The 21,055-nt window shown below is 38.4% G+C and overlaps 1 protein-coding gene across 4 annotated transcripts in view; it reads left to right on the plus strand.

The window, feature by feature from the left end:
• LOC147014234 (contactin-4-like) overlaps positions 1-21,055 on the plus strand; it is a 588,183-nt gene that overhangs the window by 539,358 nt on the left and 27,770 nt on the right. For all 4 annotated transcript variants that reach the window (XM_085852006.1, XM_085852003.1, XM_085852004.1 and 1 more), the window contains 3 exons: positions 5,451-5,685; positions 7,341-7,456; positions 8,616-8,802. In XM_085852006.1, the coding sequence (XP_085708132.1) occupies positions 5,451-5,685; positions 7,341-7,456; positions 8,616-8,802 (538 nt within the window). The remainder of the gene's footprint in view (positions 1-5,450; positions 5,686-7,340; positions 7,457-8,615; positions 8,803-21,055) is intronic.

Consider the following 21,055-nt stretch of genomic DNA (forward strand, 5'->3'; position numbering starts at 1 on the left):
AGTTGTCTCTCAAACTTTTCACATTCTCAGCCAATCCTACAGGTGTCATTCTGTGAACTTAGTTGAGGTCCATCAGTCCACTTCCTTCTTCTCATCTCAGCAGGTACATTCTCAGGATGCAATGATTTTTAGTGGAAGATTTTGTGGATTGTGAGTTTCCTTGTTTTGATATCAAGTTTATTAATTTCTGCTTATGGCCAGTTTATTATTCCGCAGCTGTATTGGAATACTGGTACTGCTAATTGGTTAATGACTTTGATTTGTTTCTTGGGGAGAGGTATGTCTTCAGGATTAGCCTCATTCTTTGCAGGTATTCATTCTTTGCTAATGTTTTTCTGCATTTGTTTGTGATATCTTTGGTGGCCCTCTTTTACTCTGAGGTATTTGTATGATGCTACATTTTCTAATCCCTGGATTGTTGTATCTGGGTCGATTTTTTTATGTTGGCCGTATTTTTTCTTTCTTTCATTGTGCACTTGGCACATTAATCTAGGCCAAATCACATTTGCATGTTGTCGGATTACCGTTCCACTCATTTCAGTTGTTTTGCCAATTTTTCGTCATTTGGTGCAAAGAGTTTTTAATCATCCATGTATCAGAAGATGTGTCACCTTTATTGTTTCTTTGGACAATATTTTATTTGTTGTTAGGGTGTATCCCTATCCTTGCTCATTAATGACGTTACTTAGTGGATCCAGATCCAGGCAAAATAGGAGGGGTGAAAGGTTGTCACCTTGGCAGATCCCACATATCTTCACCCCTGGTATTTCAATTTTTCTTTCTGAGTGCTGGAATATACATTGTGGTATTCCAGAGCATCATTGATTTCTCAATCAGATATGATTATTTGGTGGTTGTTCTTGTACAATTGCATGCATTTTATCATCCATGAATGTGGAACATTATTAGAAGCTTTTTTGTAGTCTATCCATGCTCTGGTTAATTTGGTTCTTCTCGTTTTACAGTTTTTGAGTATGACCTTGTTTTCATCCCTGTGCTCGAACATGCTCTCACGTATAATGCTCTAACAAGTATGACCTTGTTTTCATAGTAGGTGGTCTATTGTTCCATGACATCCTCTTTTACTTCCCTTCTATTCTGCCTCTCAGCCTCCTTGTTGTGGTATGTGGTGGTGCATCATTTCTGTATGATTTCATTCAGAAGTTCATATGTTGTTGGTAGACGTGTTGTTTGTCTATATACTTGTGAGGTCGTTGGGTTTCTTCAGATTTTTCAGATTTTTTTGTCACCTTTGTCCACCTGTAACTTCTACTGTGCACATGTGACTTTTAAGGTTTCCTTGTCTCTTTGCATGCTTTTCATATAATGATACAATTTTACATTGTGTCTTTCTTTATCCCTTCTTGTTGACCTGTCTGATGAACCAATTATTGCCTGTTTGTCTGTGTGTTTCCTCTGCTCATTACTATTTACTCCATTGTCAGTGCTTTTCGATCTTACCTTCTGTTTTCTTACTTTCCATGAGCCTTGAATATTACAATATGACTTCACTTACAAGTAACTTCAACACAGAAGGACATGAGGTTCACCAAGCCTTCACAATGGTTGCCAACCTATTCATGGTTATTTTTTTGTGCTCCCTTCTTTTTCAAATGTTGAGCATCAAGTAAAGAAACAGCACTTACCATTATTTTTTAATATTTGGTATGACTCGGCTGGGTTTCAAACTGCTGACCTCCCAGACTCAAAGCGGATGCTCTAACCGCCGAGTCTGGTCTTTTGTATAAAAAAAAATGATTCACAGGTACTGTAATTGAATGCAGATATGACAGACCAAATATCATCCTTCCTTTAAAGTCTTTGTAATTACAAATAAAATATAGCTTTACTGTGAGCCTCAACAACTAAGAATATAACTCAGTTAAATTTATACACACAAAATGAAATATATACACAAATGGTTTCACAAAGGTTACTTAATCTGCACCCTGTAGAGATAATGTGAGACACAAACCATCTTGAGTTAGAGATATCAAAGAGTTGTATGATAACCCACACATAGTCGCCTGGAGAATTTCTTCAACTCAGCGTCTACTAATTCTAACCTTTCTGTCAAAAGATAATGATGTAGGAAAATGTCTGTTGGAAGAGACAGACAAGACAATTAAAAAAGAAGACATTTATGTGATGCAAATTACAAATTCTGTGCCAGGAGGATAAAATTGGTTCAAATTAATGTGGCTGATGAAAATTGGATCGACATTCTAATGGATATTTGATTATTTTTCCATTTTCTGAACTTCTGATTTCCATAGTGACATCATTTTGAAGCAATGTCATCTTTGTAAGATCCTTATGTTTTTCCTCTGTTGAACATCACTAAGTAAATCAAAGGCATTTTAATGATTTATTGTAGCACAGTAATGACATGTATTTGCAATAAACTTTGCAAAATGATAACAGGGATTGGACAATGGGAAAGGATTTAAAATATATAAACTTATATTCTAAATTCTAAACGAATCTCCAGAGGGTATTATATGAACCCCCCCCACCCCCCAAAAAGGAGCAATAATTATCAATGGTCGTATGAATTGTAAAAGTTAATATGAACACCAGAGAGAAATGAATAAAGGAGGGAACGAGTAGAGTAGAGGAAAGGAAGGGGGAGAGAAGAGAAGGCATGTACGCACTACGCAGCACATCGGGAGAAGGGTCAAAATAGAACTTTAAAATAATTTTTGACAGAGATTGAGGCTTCTAGAAGAGCTGAATGCAAAGGAGTTATGGTGATGCAGCAATTAAGCTAACAAAGCTGTCATACAAGAAAAGATGGAGAAAAAAAAACACATCGAGGCAGCATAACATCAAGACAAAGACAGGACAATCGTGGGCTGGGTCGGCAAGGAACGTATAAGGTAGACAAACAAGTTAAATGTGGAAAGTGTCGGTACACAGGAAAGGAGTCAGTTATAATTCATAAGGTTGGAACGAGGAGAGGGGATAATGTGAGATGGTGATGGCTCCTCATTTTAAATGAGTGGAAAAAAGAACATGATTGGATAGCCTTTAGCAAATGCGGCCTGATGGGGGCACATGATAGATAAAGAGTTGAAAGGGTAGTGGGGCGAGACCTGAAATTATGTGATGGAAAATTTCTAGGCCACCAACCAGTTTGCAGTGAAAGAGGAGCAGGCCTTACACCTCAGATTCATGTTGAATAACTAAAAGTAGCCTCTGGGTCTTGAATTCCACCACTTTCATAAGAGCAAAGCGAGATCTCGTGGCACCAGCTCACAAAGGACATCTGTACTTGATAGCACTGTGGATGAAGACTATTTACACCGTGATGAGCTAAGAGAGAATGGAGACAGTAGGAGTTGGGGAAGTTATGCCATCATTTTGGTATTTTAATTGGAATGGACATGGAACCTTTATAATAACCTTCCTTATACAGTATTCCATACTTCTTCTAATAGTCCTTTTTCTTTTCTCAGACAAAATAAATGCAAGTCTTCTTCAAATAACATGTTCAAATTATTGCAAAAACAACACGGTGCATAGATATATATATATATATATATATATATATATATATATATATATATATATATATATATATATATATATATATATATATATGTAAACACTGTTTTGCCATGGCTTACTATTTTATATCAGGCTACAGACCTAATGATTATCCTTCTTTAGTGTATTGCATCAAACAAATGTTCCGAGTCTCCTGATTTGGTGGAAAACTGATCCGTTGTTTAATAGCTTTGTCAAGCATTTCCCATGCTCCCAATTGTGACAAAACCTTTCCTGATCCTCTTGTATAAAATATATTGTAATGAAGGCTGAGTGGCAAGTGTGTCATATTATCATTTCCTGCTAAAGTTGTAACGTAGAGCCTTTCCTCATATTACTTGTAAATCAGGTAAACCTAATGTATGTTACAATTATACACCATGTTCTGGAACTTTATTTGAAAGTCAATATTCATGGACATTGCAGAAAAATATTGTGAATTTATGGTTGTGTAAATTTCGAGAAATGTGAGGCCTCTCGCATGTTTGCTTTAGATTGCTCGATGAGAACTGCTGTGTAATTCTGAAATACAAGGGTCGAAGCTCATGGAGCACCTGAACAACAAAGGGCAGAAAAGTGAATAGGGTGATTGGGATGGACATACACAAGGGGCGAAGGAGGAAAAACACAAAAACAAGTAACAATGGCCTTGGAAGGAACAGAATGAGAAAGAATCAGCATGTGTAGAAGAGATTGTGGATGTGCATAGGTAAGCACATGAGGTAGTGATGGGAAGCGCATTTGAAAAACTGAAATGATGAACACGAGACAACGGAAACAGGGGGACGATACCACAATGGGGAGAATAAAAGGGTAAATTGATGTAGGTGGCAAATGTCTGGACTTTAGGAGGATGAACAAAGGAGGCCTTCTAGAGGAACGTGTGTGGCATGTGGAGGCTCATGGAGGGCAGGAGGTGTAAGGCCAGATGCAAGCATCTATAAAATAAAAAGCTCATCAACTTGCCACCATTATTGAAGACCTGGAGTGAAGAATGAGATTTAAGAGAGTGTGGAAGTTGATTCCACAGGCAGGAAAAAAAAAGAGGAACAAATGAGTGCGGATGAGCAGTGATTCTGGATTTTGGGGGTTTCACAACAAGGGAGTTGCTTGTGGACATCGTACACCCTGCAGGTACTTAGGGGAGACAGAGCATGGAGAGGGCAGAGGGTGCAAGACCAGAAATGACGCAGAAGACAGAGAGACCACCGACCTGTCTGAGATGGCAAAGTGATTGGCTTTTAGACTCAGCTTCGTCACGAGAAATTCCAATGATCTCGAAAGCTTTGGTTCCCACAGCGTCAATCTGAACATGGTGTGAGGCAGTGGTGCCAGCCCAGAGGGGAGAGCAGTATTCCATCAAGCTGCGGATAGATAATTACACTAGGTAGTTTGCCATTGCCCTCCCAGCAGTTACAGCATGAGTTTAAGTTTTTTTTTTTCGGAGTGCTGGGAATAACTTGCCTGACTTCATTGTAAGAGAGCATAAGATTTTTATATTTTTACATTCACCAACATATATATATATATATATATATATATATATATATATATATATATATATATATATATATATATATATATATATATATATATCTATATATATATATATATATATATATATATATATATATATATATATATATATATATATATATATATGTCATTAAGCCAAATAATTCCTGCTGAAAATAATGAGGTTGACTTGAAACAAGTGCTTCAGTCATTTCAGGAATTTAAACGATTTGATTATTCATTGTGGGTTAAAATGTAACGGTTAATTTTCCACTTTTTCCTCACCAATCCTTTGTTAAGACAAGAAAGTAAATTTTAGCAGTTAGGCATAACATTTGTGCTTTAAAACTGTGGGCAACATCATTGTTTCTTTTGTCCTCCCACAGCCAATTGAGAGGCGATTTCGCCATGGACCTGACTTTGGCTACATCATAGCCTTTAGAATGAATGGCAGCCATACTTTCCGTCAAGTTACAATCCCCTTGCCTGATGCCCCACGCTACACGTACAAGAACACCAGCTTGGCTTCATTTACACCATTCGAGGTCAAAATTCGGGCCTACAATGTAGAAGCTGAAGGCCCATTCAGTCCCAGCATTATTGTTTTCTCAGCCGAACAAGGTATGTTTTGACTGAAGACGCAACAGTTTTCTGGATTTTTGATTTGTTTATTTGTAGTTTATGGTCAGGGACAGATCCAGGTGGGACCAAAGGATCTTGATGATCCCATAGTAACCTTTATGAAACCAGCATTTCTTTTTTAATGTACATCCAGTCACCCAGTTTGTTACAGTGGCTGCTCATTTAACTGTCTGATGATTCATCAACAATGTAACAAGCTGGGTGAAGTGTGTTATAAATGGGTCTCGTAATGATGTCAAGAAGCTTATTCAGACATTTTGCAAAAAAGCAACCAATACCCATTCGTATCACAAAAGGACACAATGCTCCCCACCCAATACCACCACCACCACACACATATATCTCAATGTTAAATTATTCTCAATAATATTTTATTATTATTATTCTTTTGTGTAATATATATATATATATATATATATATATATATATATATATATATATATATATATATATATATATATATATATATATACACACACACACACACAAGGTCTGAGGCTCATAATGGAGCTCTCTCTCACACACACACACACACACACACACACACACACACACACACACACACACACACACACACACACACACACACACACACACGCTGAGCTTGGAGAAAGTGCCATCACTTCACAGAATAGCAACATCACAATCATATCACTTTTCTCACCACAATCAGCAGGGCATTTCATCCTCCCCATGTGCCATCGTGTGGACTCCAGCCGATGGGGATTGTCCATTCTATATTCTTTTTAATGCTGAACGTCAAGCAAGGAAGCAACACGTACCATTTCGAAGTGTTTTGTCCGACTCGGCCATGGTTTGAACCACCAACCTCCCAGACTCAAAGCGGACACTCTAACCATCACACCACCAAGTCTGGTGGAGAGTTTAGAGCATTTTCTTTTCTTTCTTATCAATAAATTACCATCACTTGTATCGAATGATACTGATGCCTATTCCTCACTGATGTTGTCAGGCCTAATAGCTGACTATCACTGGTGCTTTGGTTTATAGGTCAAATTAATTATCTTCCAAAATGGTAGCACAGATGAGTTAGATTCGAGCAGTTCATTATTGCCACAATCAATTTGAAAGATCTAAATTATTACTTGATGCTGGTTGCACTGTAGTGTAAAATTGCCAAATTAAATTTCCCTGCATACATAAATTGGAAATTTACTGCCTGGCTTCACTTAGCTGTGTCAGAGCAGGTCACAATCTTGTTGTTACTCGTGCCATCGTGTGAAAGACTCGTGTCATTGTTCTTATTGTATTGCTCTCGTCGTGCTTACCACAGTTTGACTGCAAAATCCCTGAAGCTGTTCACACTCTTCTGATCTCAAACGACCCAGAAAACTCCACTCAATATGACTAGATTGCACAAAGCACAAGAAGCTATCTGTTTTATTGGCGTCATGATCATAACCATGCATATGAGTGTTTGAACATAATAGAAGTTTGCACACGATCTTTTATCCGAAGATTTTTTTTTTAATATAACATCCAAAATGAGAATGCTATTCCAAGACTACATTATGTTGCAATTCCCTCTCACCCTCAAGTCTCTTATGCCATTTAATGCATGCAACTCTTTTTGGTGGATGTTGTTACATGATTTTCTTTATATTGTATTTTAGAACCAAATGTTGCTCCTGCCAGTATTTTTGCCAAGAGCTTAACTTCATCAACTGTTGAAGTAACGTGGGAGCCAATTTCACCGAATGCAATCACAGAGCGTATTCAGGGTTACCAAGTGAGTGTCGGCCGGCCATATTGGCAAAGCAGTATCATCAGAAACTTGTTAAAATTTTCACTGATTGCATGCACAGCAGGCATTACTTAGCTCAAATGAACCATTGAACGTTAGAAGGGCGACTAATATGCTCCCCTTTTGGTTTCTTGCCTAGCAATATGCACCCCGTACTGTTGTTTTATTGGAAATTGCATCTCCTGCCGTTGTTGCAATACTCGAGCTGTTTTCTACAAGAGTATATGGCAAACAAAGCATCTAAACTTGTAATCCACAAAGATATTGCTTTGTTTTAAATTCACTATTCCGAGATGTACGTCCTAGTTTTCTACTTCAATATGATTTATTTTGATCTTTAAAATGTGAATTATCAATATTGTACCAAATGCTGTTCCAAGAATAGGTGATACTGGAGAGGAATTGTAAATTTTCATTGTGATTGCATTCAGTTAGTTATTTGGAAGATATAGGGTTTAGAGTAATCTGCAAGTTACTCCAATGCAATATGAGATTATTCATGCCCCATATCCCCCTTTTGTGAACACCCCCATTGATTCCCTTCCCTTCTCTGCTTCGACTGTACTGTTCTCTTTTCTCCAATTCCCAGTTCTCATTCTGCACCATTCTCCCTTATACTCCTCTCTTGTTATCCATTTCACTATTTTATTATTGTCAATTATTAATTTCCACTCTCCTTTGTGTGAGGACTATGTGGACAACCCTTTGTTTTTCATCGATCACTCCAATGTTCCTTTTAATCAAACAAACAAATATTTTACAAGTAACCATCATGTTGTGTTTTGGAACCCATTTGAGAGAATTCCACACCAAACGTCACCATAGCCTGCTGCTTTATGATATATTAGAAAGGAGGAACCCTTGGGAAGAGGAAAGCCTGGTGGCTGTTATCATAAATAATGAAAACATGCTCGTGTAAAACATGCTTCAACAGCTGCATTATGGTTTCGGTCAAGTGCATGTTACTTTACCTTTCATGTCAAATATAATCTTTGGATTATTTGATGCTTCTTAAATCCCTCGGGTTACATCTAGTAATTATTCTCTTCTGCACAATGTAGAGCACATATTCTCAAAGTAACATAATAGTCAAGGTTCAAATACTTCGGAGAAGAATGGACACATTCTACTGTTCCGACACCAGGTGGTCTATAGCCAGCAGGGTGATCCCAAAGCATCTTTGAGGCATGAGCGAGTGCCTTTGGGTGAGAATCGAGTACGGCTCACAGGATTGAGGAGTGCCACGACATACCACATCACCGTCCAGGCCTTTAACACTGCTGGCACGGGCCCCTCAAGCCCCACCACTACAGTAATCACAAGAAAAGGGCGTAAGTTTCACGCTCACACTGATATTGTTTGAAACTGTGTATAACTCAGGAAACACTGGTCATTGAGCAGAATTTGACAATATTCACATGAAATAGTAAATCGATACCAAAATATATACCTTTTTAATCCTCCATAAGAGGAAAGAAAGAGGATACAAAGAATGTGCATGAGGAAGGGTAGATGTGTGGGATGTTAATTCTCTCGACTCGAGAATATTAACAAACATAATCAAAGAGCATTCCATTTTTGTACCAAATGTATTTGTTTTTGCAATATGCATACCATACCCTAAATTAAGAGTTCTGGAGAATTCCTTCAGCTTCCACTGTAATCCAAAACATTTGTTTCAGATGGATAAACATGCAGACAGACACATATATGCCCAAACATAGCCAAGCTTATTACACGTTTACATCCAATAATGATCATGATCATATCTGAGTAGATAAGTGATATGATGATTGAAATATGGCGATTCATTTTGTCTATAGATATCAAATGTCATGAGTGACAAAAAAAATAAATAGAGAAAAGAATAAGCAACAATAAATATGTTTAAACACACTGAAATATGTGTAAATATTAACATATTGTTTACACACAATGTGCATAAACACACTGTCTTTTAAAAAGGTGCAAAGCAGACCATCCCAACGCTGAATTCTGTGTCATGGTCATATTCTAGTTTCAAGGGATATATTAAAAAAAATTTCTTTGAAAGTGATTAACCCATCAATGTGAGACTTTGCAGTTATGATCCAATATCCTTGCTGCATTAATTTAGTAAGACAGTATTGCATCAATGATGTGGCTTAGCAGCCACATTGGTTTCAAGAAAAATATTGAAATATATATATATATATATATATATATATATATATATATATATATATATATATATATATATATATATATACATATATATATATATATATATATATATATATATATATATATATATATATATATATATATATATATATATATATATATATATATATATATATATATATATATATATATATATATATATATCAGAAGTGACTGTCGCGATCAATGCAACACTTTGCAGTTACAATACACTACCCTTGCTCCATATAATGTAATATGTTTCACATCGATCCGTTAAGCAGTTTCGGAGAAGAAGGTTTTTCAAAGATCAGTTTTCAAACTAATATGGCTGCCAAACCATGTGACCTATGACATCAAAAATTTACACTGCATGTATGATTGGGTAGAGGATTACGTGTGTGAAGTTTTGTGTTGATTGGATAATGTTCGTTTTTATATCCAATATGGCTGCCAAACCACGTGACCTATGACATCATACTTTTCACACTGTATGCAGCAATGGTGTTAGATGATACTTGGAAAGTTTCACTTCGATAGGATCTGCAGTTCCAGAGAAAGCATTATTTAATATTTTTCTTCAATACAATATGGCTGCCACACCATGTGAACAATGACGTTTTAGTGATCAAATTTTAATCACCAGGCCTCGAGGATGACACATCTGAAATTTCGTCCCAATCGGTTGGGCGGTTTGAGAGCTGTTTTTTTTTAGAGTTTCTAGGGTAAATCCAATGTGGTTGCCAGACCATGTGACCTATGTCATCATAGTTATCAAACTTTATTCAGCATGGAGAGTCAATAATTTATGTGTAGTTTCACTTCAATCTCCAAAACGATTCTGGAGAATAAAAAAAAATCAGGTTTTATTTTTCAAAAAATCATGGCTGCCAAACCACATGACTGATGATGTCACAAATTAATTTTCCCCATACAATTCAGTCATAAATTATGTGTGTGAAGTTTTAGATTTTTAGCCAAAGGATTTTGATTAAAACACTTATGGCTGGACTACCACTTCACCTATGATGTCAACATTACAACATCCCTCTTCCTCATTGGGAGGAGTTATGTGCTAAGTTTCAAATTTGTTCAATCATTGGTTTCAGAGATATATATTTTTTTTATTTTTTGGGTTTAATCTACGATTGCTGACATACCACATGACCTATGATGTCACAATTATCATTATAAAATTCTCCATGGGGGGGGGGGGGGTCGATCCTACCCTGAAAATTTTGGGACAAGTGGTTGCTGAGAAAAAAAAAATGTTTAAGAAAATAATAGAGCAAAAGTCATCTGCTGTAACGGTTAATGTTTCTACAAATGTTGCCACATTATACTACCAGTTATATTTAGTTTTCTGCTCGCTTCTGGATTCACCAGGAAAGCATTCAGATTTCAACAGGTGCACAAAGAGTTTATGAAGAATGATGATGATCATATAACTCATTCATGTTTGAATGATTTCTTGAAATGTTTTTTTTTCCAATTTGAATCTAGGTAGCTCTTGCAGAATTAAACTTTTCAGCTTTATTGAATTTTTTTTTTGAAAAACCTCAATGTTGTGTCTCTATGTTTTATGTGATATGTTCATTGTGCTAATTTGGGGTAGGGAATAGCACACAAATGATATGAATCCACAACAAAGAGAAGGCCACATCTCTCTCACTCTCCACTTCCGCATTCCCCAGTCAATGCCAGGAGCAACATTATCTGTGTTCGCCATAAAAAAATATTATGAAAGGTAAAATAAGTCCTGCCAGGTTCAACAGATTCTCCTTTTCTTAATATCACACACACTGGTGGATACAATCGTGGCCAAAAATATTGGCACCCTTGCACTTTTTTTCAAATAATGCACTATTTCTTACAGAAAATTGTTGAGATTAAAAAATCTTTTGGTATCCACATATGTATTTCTTTGGTTTGCAGTGGGACAAAACAAAAAAAATCTGAAAAAAATTACTAAATCTTGTCTTATTCCACACAGAAATCCGAAAATGGCCTGGACAATATTATTGGCAACTTTTAGAAGTTGTTAGAAATAATTAGATTTCAAGCAGGTGATTCTCCTTTACTTTGGAATTGAACTTACCCATGATGAGTTGTAGGTGACTGCAATATAAAAAAAATCACTCATTCAACCAGTTTTAATCGAGAAGAGTCATTCTGCTGTTTTGTGTCACTAACCCTAACAATGAGCATGGAGAAAAGAAATAAAACCAGAGAATTGTCTGAGGAGGTCAGACACAAGATTGTAGCCAAGCATGGACAATCTCAAGACTATAAGTCCATCTCCAGAGACCTTGATGTTCCTGTGTCCACTGTACGCAATGTTATTGGGAAGTTTAAGGCCCATGGCACCACAGCCAACCTCCCTGCACATGGCCGAAAGAGAAAACTTGATCGAAGATTGCAGCGAAGGATTGTTTGAATGGTGGAGAAAGCACCACAATAAACTGTCAAACAGATTCAAGCTGGCCTTCAGACACAAGGTGTGACATTTTCAACTCACACCATCCATCACCAACTCAATGAAAGGGAGTTTTATGGCAGAAGACCCAGTAGGACCCCACTGCTGAGTGAGAGACATAAGAAAGCCCGACAGGAGTTTTCCAAAACGCACCTGAACAAGACAAAATCCTTCTGGGAGAATGTCCTGTGGACAGATGAGACCAAATTAGAGCTTTTTGGGAAAGCACATCATCTCTGTTAACTGAAAATAAAATGAAGCCTTCAAAGAAAAGAACACCTTCCCTCCAGTCAAACATGGAAGAGGTTCAATGATGTTTTGGGGTTGCTTTGCTGCCTCTGGCACTGGAAGCCTTGAATATGTGCATGGCATCATGAAATCAGGAGATTGCCAAGGCATTTTTGAGCACAATGTTCAACGCGGTGTCGGAAAGCTGGGTCTCCGTCAAAGGTCATGGGTCTTGCAGCAGGACAATGACCCCAAACACACTTCAAAAAGCACCCAGGAATGGTTCAAGATAAAATGCTGGACTGTTCTGAAGTGGCCAGCAATGAGTCCAGATCTAAATCCCATTGAACACCTGTGGGGAGATCTAAAAACAGCAGTTGGGAGATGGCACCTTCAAATCTGGGAGAACTGAAGCAGTTTGCACAAGAAGAGTGGGAAAAACTGCCAGTAGAGAGGTGTTGGAAGCTCATTCATGGCTCTCGGAAACGCTTCACTGCAGTTATTTTGTCCAAAGGCTGTGCTACCAAATATTAAATCGAGGGTGTTAATCATTTTGTCAATGCCATTTCTGTTTATTTTCTGATTTAAAGGATGTATTAAGTTCTGAATCAAAAACAAAAGTTCTGTAATATTAACAGTTAAATAAAGAATTGTGGAGATCAAATACTTTTGTCAATTTCAACTTATTTTTAGAGAAAATTGTGAGTTATTTGAAAAAAGTGCAAGGGTGCCAATATTTTTGGCCATGACTGTATTTCATGAACAACTTCAGCTGATAATCCACCCCACCACTTCTACAGAAGACAATAATTTGAGCAGTCTAAGAAGACATTTAGTAAATTATTTTATTTTGATAAAACATTTTTTATTGTGTTTTCTTTTTGCACCACTCTTGATTCAATATAAAGTGGAATGGGCTTAAATGTACAAAAAAATAAATTCACATTGACACCTTAATATTTCTCACACTTCCAAAATTATTTTGCATTTCCTTTTTTCCATTCAAGTCTTCTTCACTCACAGGTGGTGTTTTTGTTGTAAATGTTTGGATTTATCATTTTATTTCCTTTCATGGTGGAATGCATTACTCAAACTTGCTGAGCACAATTGGTAAATCAATACAACCTCTATCTTTACACCAGATGATACCTGGATGTAAATTTCACCTTTAACAAAACCTTATTATCACATTTTAACACTCTGCTTCAGTCCAGGTCGCCATGGAATTTCTGGAATACATGAAGGTGAAAACACATGAAGGCCTGATATCCCAAACCTTCCCCAACCCTTTCCTCATCCCCGTATTTACAAGTAAGGTTGAATAGTATTGCTCCCCACATCTACTTACACTTCTTCTTGCATATGGCAGCTGGGTTTCCGGGTAGCTATCATTTTGTTGGGGCACGACTTTGCCACTGATGCTGTGCCCCTATATTAGTACACTGGTACTCATTTCACTGACCTCAGAATGATGACAGGCTGAGTCAACCCCACCCAGTGTTAATTCAGCGGAAAATAGGGCTCAAACTCAGGACCCTAGGATCCCAAGCCAGCCACCCTAACCACTAAGCCAACACCGAGCTTATCTCCTTATACAAAGAAATAAAAGAAAATGTGCACACAGGAGGAGGCCATTTGCTCCATCATGTTTGTATCACATTCACACATAAGCACTCCCATCCACAGCATGAGATAGTGCAAATTAAACAGCAAACCACATTCAAAAGTAGGTCCCCTGGATTTGGCCAAGCTAATATTTATTGGCCTACTTTTTTCAGAAGTCATCTTGGGAGCTTGAAAGATCACAATCTGAACGCAGGTGAGACACACAATGTAAAGTTTAACAATGTACTCTTTCACCAAGTTCTAGTGAAGTATCGTTTAGTGCCACAAGAGTACACATTGGGATAGCTTCCATACTATACTTTTCAAACTTCACACAGGTTTTATCTTCCTTTCTGAAGGATGGTTTGTGGGTTCCAGCAATTTTACAATGTGAAACAGCTCAATGACAACCATGTTACAAACTGAAAGTAGAATGACATTAACTAAGCCAGAAACTTGCATAACCAGAAAATCTGATAATTTTTTGCATCATACTGTTATGAGTGGTGATGGAGAATCACAATATTTAATCGAAAGTGTAGCTCATTGTACAAACAATGATGAGCCTATGACATAAATACAAGGGTGAACCATCTCTTCCTTAATGGTGCCCGGCTTGTCAATATATGTTGAAATCTATGATTTTGATCGTAACATAATTCAGGGGTTTGTATAAACTTTGCAGTTAATCTCATTATTTGTGCACAAGTTTGTGTTTCTTTTGAACGGACACAGCATATGGTTGAGGTGATGATTAGTTATCTTCAGTGACTGAGCTGATCTGTACATCGATTCTTCAAGTGCTAACATCATCTCCACATAATGGCATTTTTCGATATATTGGCTGCGTTTCAACCCTAAGAGCTATTTTCACTTACAGATCTGTCGATGACGGCACACTTGGTGATCAAAATTGCATAATAATTTGTGACAAAGGCACACAAAGCTTTCTGAAGTGTGAGCAGTGATAATGGCATATCCTGATCGATTCACATATCCTGTCTGTCAGTATTTAGAATAAATGCAAAGATAACTAGCAGGGCACTGGGTAGAGCACATACCTTCACCATGTAATAATGCCTGATCCACAATAATATATCTGGCCCAATACATTTTTAAATATCTTGCTATATATCGTTTTTGAGCCCCAACTCTCAATGGTGAAGAATCACTTTAAAAATTCGAGTAGTCGGATCCGGATCCAGATCTTCACCAAAATCAAATCAATTTGTCCTGGTCACACACTCCACCTGTCCACGAAGTTTCGTCCGAATCCGTCAACAACTTTTTGATATATCGTGCTCGATATCCTTTTTTGGCCCTATATCTCAGTGGTGAAGAATCACTTAAAAAATTCTAGTCGTCGGATCCGGATCCGGATCTTCACCAAAATCTAATCAGTTCGTCCTTGTCACACACCGAAACTGTCCACAAAATTTCATCCAGATCCGTGCATAACTTTTTGAGATATCCTGCACACAAACAAACAGAAAGTGGTGAAAACATAACCTCCTTTACCTTCGGTTGTGGGGGTAAAAATAAAGACTTCATTCGTACCTTCTCTCTGGGGCTTCAATTAAGCGGTGCTCCACCATCTCATGATAACCCCCACCTCCCCCCAAATCCTTACTCTATCTTTTCTACCCCAATTAACCCTACCTCATCCAACCCTCTTACTTGCACATTACCAATAATAATAAAGAACAAAGATTAAATAAATGCTTAACTCAGGTTACAGAAGACAGGACAATAAATTCCTGAGCAGGAATTAGGAGGTAATGCAGCAGTGTGCTGTCATATGTGGCCACATACCACAACCAATACCACAAGAATGCTTTGCAAACACAAAAAAAGCAAACATTTGAACTCACCTGAACTAAACGATTGCTTGCAGTGCAGAGTGAAATGGAAAACAAACAAACAACAGAACTCAGCAACCAATAGCACAGGAACTCATGGCCAATGTATTCTTGAGCAGTGATGTATGTTTTGAAGATGATGTCACTGAACAAGAAGAGGGAGCTATCAAGAACATAAGTGCTCAATATAACCATGATTGGGTGAAAATTCAATACAAACTTGCAGAAACTCTCAGAGGATAAAAAGAGTGACTATAAAGAGCATATGATATGCTGTCGATGGAAAAAAAAAAAAAAAGTTGAAAATGCATCAATGAAGAGCACCAGAGATTCTCATCGAGGAAATATTGGCCCAGAGAGCAGTGTGCAAGGGCTTACAATGGCCAAGGAAATATCCATAGAAACTCTCATTCCCCAACTTGCGATTGTCACTTCACTGATGAGTGAGCAATCGCAAAATATTGATTGTTGAGTGACCTGGCTTCAATCCAAACTGGGCCTCGGAGAGTTGTTAAAAATGTGTTTTTCAACTCTTCGGCCATTATAGACTCCAAAACGTTTGAGAGGAGCGGAAGCAAGGTGACGAGATATTTATTGAAATCTGACATTGGGATTTAGTATCGACATGAGTGATGTCGGTCTTTCACGATGAGCGTTTTCTGTGGGAGTAAGGGACTTTTGAAGGGGATGCATGAGTAGCGAACCCTAAAAGCAGTAGGCGGTAGAGAAAGGATCAAGGATGAAGAGCACATCATTTACAATACTGGACTTTCAAAATGACGTAATCCACCCCCATAATGCTCGGCGTGCATGTGCAGAAACCCATAGAAATTTCGATATTTACGGCATGTGAATCGTGCATGCATGATAGGGTTTGTTACTTTAAATGGCTCACTAGGCTTCGAACACAAGCCGAAAATAGTTGTAAAAGTACCTGAGAGAGAGAGCTGGGGTGTGCCTCTGCACAATGAAAGAGTTGCAGGGAGACACCTTATCTGGTTTGGCTGCTTCTTAGGGCCCTGTCACACCTTAACGTTTTAGCCAGCGTGTGGCAACGTATCAAAATGTATGTAAAACGCTGGCGTATGCTGAACTATTGATGTTTTTTTTTCAGTTTTGGGCGTATTCATAACGAGTTGGACGTATGCATAACGTTTTAGTAACGTACACAGAACGTTTCAATAACTTATAGATAACTTATACCAACGAATGCTTAGCATGTTGTCGGCGTTCACAACTTATGCCCAACGATAGTATAACTTATGCATAGCGCGGCAGCGTATCGCCGACGATCATGTGGCGTAGCCTATTAATAGGCTGCCGCTCAACGATTTAAATCATAACCGCACTAGACATCGAAGTGTCAACATCACCGTCATGCCAAAGAAAAAAAAACCAAAAAAAAAAAAACCATGGAGTCTGGAACACTGACGGGTTCCTCCTGTGAAGCCCATTTTTATATACCAATTCCCCTAAACGCTGCCAATACGCCATTATATGGTAGCTGTAAGTTAGAAACACGTTCAATAAGTTCTGTGGTCGTCCGGAAGACGTCAAATACGTCTACATACATCAATATGCATTGGACATACGTTACACATAGGTTCAAAGCACGTTACTCATAGGTTAGAAATAAGTTTCGGGTACGCTAGACATTACCTTGACGTGTTTCGACTTATGAGTAACTCACAAGTGACATGTGTCGACGTATGTCGACGATCGCATAACGTGCCTACAACTTATGGCCAGCGTATGCAGAACATGTGAGTCATACGCTGGCATACGTCAAAAAATTTTGAGCATCCTTAAAATTTGTCGATGAGCTCGGCGTACTACGACGTATGCCAGCGTGCTTCAGTGTGCTCTTAACGTATACAAAATTTACCCATAACGTATTCGACGTGTGCCAGCGTATTCGCCAAATTTTTCATACGTCGGCATACGCTGGCTAAAACGTCAAGGTGTGATAGGAAGGTGGTATCTGGGGCTTGTGAATGCACAGGGCAAGTTTGAAGTAAACTTTTAAAATGATGATAATTACTATTAATGATGTTGGTGGAAGCTGTGAGGGCTGTTATAAATATACGGGTATTAAAGCCCGTCAAAAATGGCGGGTTGGAATTATTGTATTTATCATATTCAAGGAGACTGGAAAGAAGGATGTTTCAATTTGTAGCAAGGAAAAACATTATTTTGAAACACCACATGTGCAAATGTGATCTTATTTTCTTCATCTTCTGGGAGATTTCGTTTCGACAGTAGAGCCTCGCGAACATGCCACAGTCTGAAGCCTCGGCCTTGCGTCAGGTGTACTTATATCTTCTTTATTTATTAGACATCATATGGACCTAAGTGAACACTCATTTTACTCTGCACACGTTGCACTTCATGTGCAGCGAATTTCACCTCCCTGCACCTTGTATGAATTCGTTATTTAAGAAAACGCTTCTGGACACCACCCATGAGGCCAGGTTGCAAGTCACCGTCTACATTTCCAATGGAAGAAACGTAATTACTCTTTTGTGAAAAATGGTCTTCAAATTTTTTTTATCGTGAAAAATAGACAGTAGTGAACACTGTCATGTTCAAAGATTATATTAGTCTTGAACTCTTCTTAAATCATCCTTATGAAGGGGGACAGACAAATACACAAACTCACAAACAAAAATGCACACTGTGTTTTATATAGGAAGACTGTTTGTTTGGTTCTTGGGCCACAAGATAAATTATATGAGATTTTTACATCTATTGCCAAAAGGTGTGTGCGTGTGTGTGTGTGTGTGTGTGTGTGTGTGTGTGTGTGTGTGTGTGTGTGTGTGTGTGTGTGTGTGTGTGTGTGTGTGTGTGTGTGTGTGTGTGCGCGCGCGCGCGTGCGCGCGTCTGCCGCTGTTCACTTTCACGAACAGGTAATTACAGGAGCAAGACACCTCTCAACCACAGATCGTTCTTGTATTTCTATATATTTCCGCAAGTCCGATTTGCATCCAGGAACACAACAATTATGGTTAACCTTTTGGAAATTACCACTCTTTAGTTTAAATGCTGACAATTATGTGAAAAAGACTATTTCACTTCGAGATTTTGTGCGAGCAACGGCAAGTTAGAAGTGCCCCAGTTCTGAGAAGTGAGTCAGTGAATAAGCCCACACAGCACGTGAGCAAAAGGATTTGCTTGCAGTCATATGCCATTTTGAAAGTCTGTTTTGAAGAGGATTGGATTTTGGATTTTAAATGTTGTGAAACATGAATGATGGTTTGGGAGCACAGCTTATTGGAAGAAAAACGGTTTTAAACATTTTCCTTTGGATATTGAATATCAGCAAATGATGTCATTATCAAGACATATATATATATATATATATATATATATATATATATATATATATATATATATATATATATATATATATATATATATATATATATATATATATATATATATATATATATATATATATATATATATATATATATATATATATATATATATATATATATATATATATATATATATATATATATATATATATATATATATATATATATATATATATATATATCTCTCTCTCTCTCTCTCTCTCTCTCTCTCTCTCTCTCTCTCTCTCTCTCTCTCTCTCTCTCTCTCTCTCTCTCTCTCTCTCTCTCTGTCTCTCTGTCTCTCTGTCTCTCTGTCTCTCTCTCTCTCTCTCTCTCTCTCTCTCTCTCTCTCTCTCTCACTCTCTGTCTGTGTCTCTCTCTCTCTCTCACTCTCTGTCTCTCTGTCTCTCTGTCTCTCTGTCTCTCTGTCTCTCTGTCTCTCTGTGTCTCTGTGTCTCTCTGCCTCTCTCTCTCTCTCTCTCTCTCTCTCTCTCTCTCTCTCTCTCTCTCTCTCTCTCTCTCTCTCTCTCTCTCTCTCTCTCTCTCTCTCTCTCTCTCTCTCTCTCTCTCTCTGTCTCTCTGTCTCTCTGTCTCTCTGTCTCTCTGTCTCTCTCTCTCTCTCTCTCTCTCTCTCTCTCTCTCTCTCTCTCTCTCTCTCTCTCTCTCTCTCTCTCTCTCTCTCTCTCTCTCTCTCTCTCTCTGTCTCTCTCTCTCTGTCTCTCTCTCTCTCTCTCTCTCTCTCTCTCTCTCTCTCTCTCTCTCCCTCCTTCCACAAACTCAGGGGGTGCAATTACAACTTTGCGTGGGAAGTAACGTAGGCTATGTGGCTGTAGCCTCATGCAGGGGTGTCGGGAGTAACATAGACTATGTGGTCGCGGCTTCATGTGGGGGTGTGGGGTGTAGAGGGGGTGTAAATTCACAATGTAAATGTATAACCGTGTAGAGCTACCTCGTGGTGGTGGTGGCAGATGCTATTACAATTTCCTTTGATTTAAATGTTACTTATTAACGTTTCTCTTTTTGTGAAATTACAAATAAATATTGAAGTTTTGAAGGAAAAAGAAAAAATACGGTCAGTCCATCCGTGAAGCTGTGTAACTACATGTGTATTAATTAAGTACTGTTTGAACGACAATTGTATCCTGACTTCACACATGTCCATCAATTAATTTTGTACTATTGGAATGTAGTTTTCGATCCTTTGGACATCTGAAATGCCTTCGACCATTCATATCAGGTCAGGTCAGGTATAGGAGCATGTGCTGGAGCAGCGCGTCACTGCGTCAACTTTCCGCCGGTGCTGCAGGAGCCTCCGTCTGGCCATCCCCCAGGCAGATGCCTGGCCCATCCCCATCTCCTTGAGATGCTGATCAACTTGCTGCAACCACGAGGCACGTGGTCGGCCCCTTGGCCTCCTGCACTCATGAGGCTCCCTCGCTGAGAGAATCTGGTGAGCAGGATCAGCGTCAGGAAAACGAGCCACATTTCCACACAGCCAAAGCTGATGCTCATGGACTATGCAGGTAACAAATCTCATTTGAGTCTCTCTCACCAACCGCTCGTTGGACACAAAGTCCGACCAGCAATAGCCAAGGATTCTCCGAAGAGACCTGGTACCAAAGGAATTAAGTTTCCATCTCAGATCCCTGGTCTCCATCTCAGAGTCCAAGTCTCACATCTGTAAAGCAAGCCTGGAAGCACCAATGACATGAAGACTCAGACTTTCGTCCTGCTGCACAGGTACCAACAGCACCACACCCCTTGATACAGTGAATCCATGACTCCCCAGGCCCAACCGAGACGTCTAGGGACCTCTGGCTCACAGCCAGCACAGACATGATAATTACTGCCAATGTAAGTGAATCGCTCCGTGACCTCA

This window comes from Eptatretus burgeri, chromosome 13 (genome assembly GCF_056783735.1).
Source record: "Eptatretus burgeri isolate ZD-2024b chromosome 13, Ebu_testis_v1, whole genome shotgun sequence".
NCBI classification, from domain to species: Eukaryota; Metazoa; Chordata; class Myxini; order Myxiniformes; family Myxinidae; genus Eptatretus; species Eptatretus burgeri.